The 10015-nt window shown below is 37.3% G+C and overlaps 1 protein-coding gene across 1 annotated transcript; it reads right to left on the bottom strand.

Annotated features, from left to right (window-relative positions):
* Nucleotides 1-873: 873 nt before the first annotated feature.
* Nucleotides 874-10009, bottom strand: PSMD12 (proteasome 26S subunit, non-ATPase 12). The gene is made up of 11 exons (XM_026860901.1): nucleotides 9888-10009; nucleotides 8056-8115; nucleotides 7692-7820; nucleotides 6232-6339; nucleotides 5230-5334; nucleotides 4668-4817; nucleotides 4360-4494; nucleotides 3695-3807; nucleotides 3158-3332; nucleotides 2598-2675; nucleotides 874-1313 (listed from the first exon to the last, which is right to left on the bottom strand). The coding sequence occupies exons 1-11, from the start codon at nucleotides 9993-9995 to the stop codon at nucleotides 1104-1106; spliced, it is 1371 nt and encodes a 456-aa protein (XP_026716702.1). The 5' UTR covers nucleotides 9996-10009; the 3' UTR covers nucleotides 874-1103.
* Nucleotides 10010-10015: the final 6 nt, after the last annotated feature.

Genomic DNA, 10015 nt, shown 5'->3' with positions numbered 1-10015 from the left:
CCTTAAACTACATCCAAAGTCTACAAAACACTGCTTTGAAGCTTCCATCTTTTCCTGTCTCTTCACAGACTTCCCTCACTCAAAAATCACTGGCTGAAGTTTCCTGACTTACTGTGTATTCATATGATAATTACCTGTGCTAAGTGCTAGTTTCAATGAAGTTCAGTGTGCTTTTAAAGAGACAGAATTTATATACATCACAATACATCGTTTACAACTATATTTCTACCTAATTAATTACGAACAGAATAGTTAGTTATGGCTAGCATTAAAAAAAAAAACCAGCATAACCAGAGCAAATTCAATAAAAGTTCCATTGATTCTTATTATACTATTTGTACTACTATTTTACTTTCTTAAAAAAACAGAAGAGGGACATGGGGAAAAGTCTACAGCTTCCTTCTATTACAAGTAGTTTAGAGCAAGTAATAGGACATTATCCTGTCTGAATAGAACACATTTGATTATAGGAAGCAGCAGCTTTGAAATACTATCTTAGCTAATTGTATAATTACTATTGTAGCTGTTACAAACTAACAGTGAAACACTGAAAATTAGTGACTTGCACAAGCAGACAAGATTTAGGTAGATTTCTCAGTCAGTTCAGAATTAATTAATAAAGTCTATCTGTAGTCCCAAATGACAAGAAACAGCATTATTCTTGAACATCCACAATTTTGTTCAAACAGTATCTTGACGTAACATTACAATATTATTATGTTACCTCAATACATGCTACTGTAAAACCCTAGGACTTCATTATTTACATCTCTCAATCACAGCCTCAAAAATAGTCCTGTAATGAAATAACCACAGATGTGTTAGACAGATAAAGGTATACATGGAAAAGAAGAAATCACAAGACTACTATTATACAGGCAATAGTTTTATTATGTTATTTCACCAATTGTAGCAAAAACATTTAACAACTGAATGAATAATCAAGGGAACTTAATTGTCAACAGGAATTTCAGAATTATGTTCTAAATTTTAAACCAGGAAGGCTTGACAGGGAGAAAACAAACCATATACACACTGTAATAATAGTCTCTATTATGAAGTTTTAATGCCTTCTTTACAAGCACTGAGATTACTGAGGCACCTTACTGCAGATTATGTATCATCTCCTCTTTGGCAATGAGATGTGTGGTTTTGTTAACTAGGGCCATTAGTGAGTTGAGCTTGTGAGACCAGTCATTGAGTATATTGTTTGGGTCCTTAGGCCTCTGAAAATTGATAATTCCTGCCAGCCTGTCTACTTTAGCAAAGATGGTCTTATTAACTACTAGGTTAGACAGGAACTCCTCCGATTCCTGTAAAGACAAACAGCACTAAGTCAAAAAAAATAGCATTTTTATCTACAAAATACCAGAATTCCTCCCAAACAGCATTAAAGCACAGGGAACAAGATTTTCTTTATACTTAACAGAAATATAGCTGTAGTAATATTCTTAAAAAAACCACACAGTACTTTATGCAAGATACTAGGATGAGCTATTAAAAGACTTTTTTTTTTTCCTAGATCTGATTATCTTTTGTGAAATTAAAAACTTAATGTACCACACTTTACGCTTTGGAATACTTGGCTACACAGAGAGCAGAACAAACCGTCTGATGAGCAAGGCATAGGAAAATCCATGTGAGTTACTGACCACTGTCAAAGAAGGTTTATTCCGAGTTTGTGGAAAAGAGCATATTTAATTAAAAGCAGCAGGGCAAAGCTTTTCATTTGCACTCAAAATACCAATATGCCATGATCTATGAATCTCTTTGGAAAGCTCTTGAAAACACAAAGGGGGGTGACAGGAAGACTACTCCACCCCATGTTCCCAAAGTACAACCATCTACAAAGAGGGACATTTAAAGGTGAAAAACCTGATTATCTTCTGTCAGTTTTAATGACCCATTGATTTACCATTGATAAAACATTGTTTTAACACTGAAACACAAGACAAGATGCCCCAGCATTTAGATGAGACCTTGAATATAAATTAATTTTTAAAGAGCTGCTTTTGCCTTATGGGCACATGCATCATGAACTTGAGTTCTGCCTGGATTAAAAAACATTTCCTAACACCCATAAAGGCATGAAAATACACTCATGTCTTCATATTGACTAGTAAAGCAACAGATACTCGGACTGATACTGTTACTCCCAACAGACTTTTTTACACTACTTCTCATGAAAAGAACCCAATGAACTAAAGTTCAGTTAATGCCCCCAGTCTGTCACTATCGCGCACTTTGTTCTTCCTGTAAGAGCTGGAAAGCACTGGTAACACAAACAGGAATCAGACTAAGGATGAAGCCAGGAGAGCTATGAGGATAATACTAAGACAGATATATAGAGATACAACAGCAGATACTGTAATACACAAGTATAAACCCTGAGAATTTTGAGAACACCGTGTCTTTCTGCATTGCCTGTAAAACTACTCGATGATCCATGGCATCACTTACAGAGCTTTTTAAGCTAAAGAGAATTCAAATTCCAAGAGAACACTACCCTGCTGAATACTTACATTTTTGTCACAAACACATGCACACATACACTTCCACTCCCTTTATGAAAGAAGGATAAGCAAAGCAACACTTACATCAACGGACAGATCCAGGAGCTGTGCCATTCTCTTCATTGTAATTCTGGTGTAATATTTAGCCATTATTCTAATATTCTGGAAAAAAAAGTGTTCAGAGTAGAGGGTTATATGCAAAAAATAACTGAAGCAGGCTGCAGGAGCTGTAGTGCTCTAACAGCAGTCCAGCATAAGGTACACAAGGAAGTTGTGAACAGTCCTTTTGCTCGTAAAACCTATAAAGTCTCTAAATGAAAAATTATTCAGTAATGAAATAAACTAACTGTGAACTTAATACAAAGCAAGACTTTCAATTTTCTGCTCTATTGAAATGTGAATGCTACATCTCAGAATTTGAGTGCAATATGCTCTTTTTTTCTGGTAACTGTACCAAATACCTGTCTATAACAAAGATATGAGTAAATAAAATGCTGAAAATGTGACACAATGGAAAAGGCAACTTAATCTGCTGCTTTACTACATACTTTTGTTTGGCTTTGTAACTAAAATATGGCAGGCAAAAAGCTTTTCTAGTTGAGGTACTGAGCACATAGCTAATGCTTAAAGATAGCCATACTTACATGTTCCACAACTCTATTCTTTAAATCTTTCCATCTCTTTTCACCTTCTTCTGTACAGCCAAAAACATCTGTTGCAGGACTGTCAAGGGATCCTTCTCTCAATTCTTTCCCATATTCTTCAACTAGGGCAGTCCATCGCATCAATTCCATGGTGGTAAATAGTTTTAGGAGGTCTCTAAATGGTTCAGTAAAGTTGATTTACAATCCTATATTAATAAGGCTCATTTCATACTTAAATAGATTAAACACTCTGAAATGTTTGAATGTTATTACTATTAATCTTCATTGTTCTTCATGAACGTACTCTTAATACTTCACGCTATCAGGGGGCAGCTCAAGTCAGACAGTGTTTCTAATAAATATCTTTATTTTTATAAAGGGATATTTATTTTAATATAGAACTTGCAGAGTCATGAAAATTTTGCAGTATTTTTCACTGAGATGCTTACAGCAGACTCAGAGTAAACAGATTTCACTTGCACAGCCAGTCCGAGAGACACGTTTCTTAACGTACGAATTATTAGAAAGAATACTTACTTATACTTTGGGATTTCTTCTAACTTTTTGTCACTACTAATTCTGTGCACCAAGTCAGATTGTTCATTGTCATAAGGTGAAAGAATAACATAAAGAACAACGCTCTTCAGTGCCTGTTTAAGAAGAAAGAGTGTGCTTTTTTCCCCATAATTAAACAGAGGAATTGAAAACACTGCTTACAGCGCTTTGAGTTTAACATGTAAAAGGCTTAAGCCCAGCATATTAAGTTAAAAGTGAAACTGATGTCATCTTACAGAAATGAACCCTCATGCACAATGCTACATTTAAATTGATTCAGGTTAACCAAAATTCTAGTATTTAAATACATGAAAAAAAATTCTTTTCAAATACGTAACATCTGTACTGCATGCACAACAGTATCGTTTAGACCACACTTGCACAGCTGTTTCTAATTTCTGCACTTGTATAAAACAGATGAGACATTCTTAAGATTTCAAAGACCATATAATGAAGATGTTAGTTATAAATATGCATTTGAAATCAACTTTATTATATCTGTCTTCAACTAACCAATTTGTTAATATAGCCATTAAAAAAACACTAAGAACAACAGACTGATGAGCTATTTAATCTGCTGTAAATTGATCTGGTAATGAAATGAGTATTTGCCACATACAGACATTTTGTATGTAATGGTTTCTTACCTGCTGCCACTTTTCACTTTCAGCCTGGATACATGGAGTATCATAAATGGCTCTGTAGTGCTTACAGATGGAGAGGTAGGAGCCTTCATGTTGATCCAGCTGGATCATTAAGTTGTAGTATTTCAACTTTAGTTTCTGAAACAGTATCAAACACTCAAATCAGTACAGCTCCGTGAATCATGTAAATGAAATCCAAGTGGATCCCAGAAAACAGGGATTCAAATACGCTTGGGACTGAGGAGAGGCACGTCAGATTAAAACTGGGACAAGGGGGGAGAGGGAAAGAGAGAAATCCTCCAGTGACTTACTTCCGTGTTTTCTTCTTGAAAAAATTTTGTATTAATTTTTTTGCTGATAATTTGAGTCCGAATATAGTCTTTTACAGCTAGACAGAGTCTCATCTGCTCCAAGATAAATTCTACACGTTCTTTCTTTTCCATTGAACCATAGGTTTCCACCTAAAACGAAAATGCAGCTATTTAACACTGTCAAAATCAAATCAAGTGAAGTCTTAACTGTGGAAGGAGAGCAGGAAGTTGACAGAGGGGAAAAATAAAAGAAAACAACAGAAAAAACAGCTATTACAGAGCAAGTGAAAATGGAGAAAGATTATTCAGTTTTAAAATACAGCCTCCACTTACACTGGAAGAATCCCTAGAGAATCGGAATCTGTTTTCCAAATGGGAAATAATCTATGTAGCCTAACCATGGGAGTAATGAAAGCAGTTAAAACTGAATTACTTTCACTAATAACAGTTAAGCTCATTCCAGGCATTTCTGCAGGCGTCTCTAAGTTTCTACACAATAATCTAAGAGCAGTCAGAATTAATTTTTATCGCTGACTCAATTTTGAGTTAGAAGGCATGTTACCTGCAGTTCTTGCAGAATAGAGGCAGCCTCTTTCACTTCACCATTCTGTTCTTTTATTGTTGCAAGAGTCTTTGTCAGGCGAGCACGTTCAATTTCCACATATATCTGAAATCAGAAGCAGTAGTTTAAGCACTGGCATTTTTGAGTGCAATAAGACCACAACCCCACAAAGACACAGACTGACACTATCCACAATGTACACAGATAAAATATGATGGATAGTTGACACACCAGAAGTATTTGGACCAAATTAATCTCAAAAAATGTCATCTAAATTCATCTACCGTTCTTTCAGCAAGCATAAAAGGATGTGCACTGTGAATGAAGTATTAGATACTTTGTCTGCTAAAATATATTGAAACAAATATGAAGTGAAGACTTTAATGGTTAATATGTACTAAATACTACTGTTTGCATTTTTCGCTCACTCCTAACCAGCCATAAATCAACAATATTTGATTACTAACAATTTAGACTAATGTTGAAAAGACAAGAGCTGTAACATTAACACAAATTCGCCTTAATCCAGAATTGTTTATTTTGTTAAAGTAATGTTATGTAAACAAGTAACTTGGTATGATGCTTTAGTATCACCTTCTGGTTACTATAACTGTATGTAACACCTTGCTAAGTGCAAGAGAAATTAAACTAAACCTCCCCATTTCTCTAACAAATTCAAATACATAACATTTTAAAAAAAGAAAAATAAAAGGCATTTTAGAACTCTGAAATGTATTATTAATTATATTAATAATACATCCAAATAGCTACATCATGGAAATATGACCAGTGTTTCAGCAAATTATTTTAAATACAAAATCTGGAAAATATTTGCAGTCTTTTGTGAAGAAACATACTACTTGGCTTCTCAGGTTAATTTAAAAATTACTTCTGCTCTTACTTGAACAAGATTAAAAAACAGCATTAAGAAGCTATGTTTTTAAAGAAGGTGAACATTTTTATTCTACCTTTTAGACATTCAGTCTTAAAACAAAATCTTACTTTTCCTTCTGTAACCATACGCAACGTGTCAATTAAGCGCAGTTTGACTGGTAAGTCTGTGATGTCTTCAACATAAGTGCAGCACTGCTGGACCATTTTAGCAACTGCCTAGTACAGTAACAGAAAAGAAAAACATACTGTTTTTAGATTTCGCAAATGCATTCAAACTATAACACTCAGAGATAAGTATTAAATAGTTTCATATCAAACTAGAGACTCATTTCAATAAATATGCATATATATACATATATGCAAGATTCATTAAAGTGTAAAATGCTGCTAGCGACTGATGCTAGAAGTCAAATGTGATGCTGTTCTGTCATTTCTTTCATCTCAGTTTTTCCAATGATACTCAAAATAATTCATCCCATGTGGTTCTCCCTTGAATAGTAGTATTCCTCTTCTGCCAAATCAACACAATTGCCACATGGACTGACAAAACTTAGTTGTTTGCCTTAAAACCTGCATGACTAAAGGGAAGGTTCATCTTCTCTTACATGTGTGTGCTAGCCCATCACTTTAGGGCACCTGTAGATTTTTCAGGAAGGGAAGGAAGAGGGGCGATTATTTCTGACTGATGCTTTTCCATCTCTGCATATTCCCATACAGGCACTAATAACAGCATCCTTCACTGGCCAGCACAGGTATTGCAATATGTTCTTCTAACAACACTGACAAAGCTGTTACAATTAGAAAATATATAAATATATTTAAATATAAAATGCCTACTTCTGGGAATAATAATAAAAAAAAACCCAGAATGTAACTTCTAGAAACTTCTTTCTCAAGAAAACTCAGCTGAAATGACCCAACTCTTCAGCCACATTTTGTGCAAGTTAGGGAACTAAACAGTACTCTACTTGTACACAAACTCCTAATGTTTCTGCACATAAAAAAGGAGGTAACTTTTTTCTTCCTAAAGCAATGATGCCATTTAAATTACCTGTTGCTGACTTCTAATTAATTCAAACTAAACACACAGTGCAATAAACTTTGTACCTTCTTAAATGCAAGTGCTTTCACCTGTCCTGATAGCCAATTTCTCCAACAGAACTGAATTCCAGAATATGAGTTTCAAAAGCAAGCATGTAAAGTATATACCTTGTTTGATCACAATCAACTGCAGTTGATATTAAGAATATGTTTACAGTGCAGACTATGGAAGAGTGTAGAGATGAACTACCATCTAAAAGCAGAAAAGTCACAGCTGTGTTGCCAAGAATGGGAAGCTGGACCACACAGAGCTCAGGCACAAGGTGAAGGTAAGACTAATTCCAAATATCAGCTTTATTACTGGCTTTCACATGTGTACCAAAAAATGTCAACAGAAACTAATTACAATATATTCAGGCATATATCAGTGCTAGCAGGTCAGGAAGTCCCTACACACAAGGGGGAATCGGATACGTAACACAGGTCCAAACACAATTTTAATTTTTGTTTCAAAGGATTAAATTCACCTGTTTTAACTGACTTCTTCTCTTTGATAGAAGAATAATATTTTCATTAAGAGCATCCCAGTCTTTAGCTTCGTAACACATTTTCACTATAGCAACTAAGATACGGGATGTGGAGACCATGTCAGATGCCTGTAACAAACAAACAGCTATTAGTGATGTGATAAACAACCTGCAGACCTCTGTCAACTTACACTTCTATTATATGAAGGGGGAAAAAAAATATATCTAGCCTCACTGATTTTCTCTTTAAAGAAAAGAACAACAAAAGAGACTGATACTCCAGTTCCTTTCACGACTTTAATGAAGTGAAATGGGGGGGTGTAGGGCAAACCACCATAAATGTTGCACACCATATGCTACTTACCGTTCGTGTTTGTTTTTCCAAGGAGAGAAGGTTTTCAATTACTTCTTGCAATCTTCCTTCCTAATATGATAGGCAGAGAATTATCACCAGGAGTGAAAAACACAATTCAGTTTAAATTGAGAAGAGTTCTAATTCTCATGTAAGTAAAAAACATAAACAGCCTGTACACTCAATTTTAAGGATTTTTTTTTTTCTTAAAAAAGGAAACATATATAGCACTAACTTTAAATATATGGTTCTATATGCAGATTAAACTGGAAAAGTACTAGTTGCATTTTTGCCCCATATATGCTATAAATTGTCTGTCTAGTGCGAGAAACCTAGCAAGTTTCAGACAGGTTTGGTTAGCTCACACTCATTGAGCTAGATGGAAGACTGATTTCTTTCCTAGCCAAAACAACACTTTAAGTGAGAACAGATATGCATTTAGATACCTTGGCCAAAAAATTGTTTTACTATTACTTTCATCCACATTCATCATATTTTAATTAGAGCATGCTATAGAAAGCATAAACTACATGCTTTAATAATGGAATTATAATAGTCCTGCTTTTTAAGCTTTGAGAACTTTATTTGCCTTTGTCTAGAGGAGTTAAAGATACCACAATGTACTTTTAGTCCTAAATTGTAATTGCTAGCAAGTATCTTGTAAAAAAAAACAGGTTAACATGGGAGAATTTGTAACAGCCCATGGCAACTGTGGGGCTGCAAAAAAATGATTAGAAACTGCTAACAAAAGAGAAAATTAAATTTGTTTCTAAAACGTACCTACCCTAGTGAAATCTTTTACACTATAATGGTTTGTCAAGGATGGGCTCTTACTGCCACAAATTTACATGTTACACAGCAACAAAATATGGTTGTGATGCCCATACCTACATAGAGCTGTGTCCGTGGGATAAAACACCTGTGCCGACTCTCCATACAATACAGTCTTAAAATAACGTAAGATGCAGTTTACTTATCTTAAGGCTACTGCCTTCAGAATTCTACAATATGCTTTATACTACAACATGTCTACCACAACGAGACATGTGGACCAAGCGGAGCATTTGCAGCATGTGAAGAATCAGATGCCATCTTACTGGGAAAGGACATAACAGCAAATCCAATCTGTCTGTTCCGAGGTCTGAGATGCACAAGAATCTCTACGCTACAGAACAAGCCCATGAAAGAAACCTTAAGATACACCATGCACACGATTACCAATACGATCCCATCAGCGAGCCATTCCGTGGTCACCTATGGCTGGGTGCACGTACATGTTTGCTCAGCAGATGCCAGGCGCCCTATCAGCCTGCCATGGCTCTGGCCCTCCATTCCAGTTCTTGGGGCACGTACATAACCGAGTTAGAAGGATGCAAAGCGCTGCCTCTCTAACCTGACACAGGACCAATTACACGAAGGCAGCTTTGACGCAGAGTGGTCCTAGGATGCACAAACACCTGCCCAGGCGTCTGCCCAGCCGCGTTGTCCGCGGAAAGTGGCACCCGGTAAAAGCCACGTCACTTCTGGAGGACTCGGACCTTCCTATCCCCTCGCCAGCGGGGCTGCACCCTGACATCTCCTCTCGTCTCCCCCACCGCCTTCCTGCCCCGGCTCCCACACACTGCCACTGAAATGGTCGAGCAGTCCCTGCTTCTCCACTTCCCCAACACGGCACGGGAGGGCCCGAGCCCCGGACCCCTCCGCACCGGATCGGGTGACAAGAAGCGGCTGCACGTCGCGCCGCACGTCCCCCCGCCACCGGGCCGCCTCCCCGAGCGCGGCCTAGCGCGCCCCACGCCATGACTCAGCCCATCCGCACCGCCGGCCTTCCCCCCTCCCCTCACCTGCGCCAGCCGCTCGCACTCAGGCAGCCGCTGGTCCACCGTCGCGCTGTAATCCACCTCCATTTTCACGATACGGCCATCGGCCCGCTCCGCGCCGCCCTCCGCCATCTCCCCGGCTCCGCTCCGCG

This window comes from Athene cunicularia (genome assembly GCF_003259725.1).
Source record: "Athene cunicularia isolate RWA chromosome 18 unlocalized genomic scaffold, athCun1 chr18_part1, whole genome shotgun sequence".
Classification (NCBI taxonomy): Eukaryota; Metazoa; Chordata; class Aves; order Strigiformes; family Strigidae; genus Athene; species Athene cunicularia.
The sequence above is the reverse complement of the archived record's forward strand: the minus strand, read 5'-3'. Positions and strand labels throughout refer to the sequence as shown.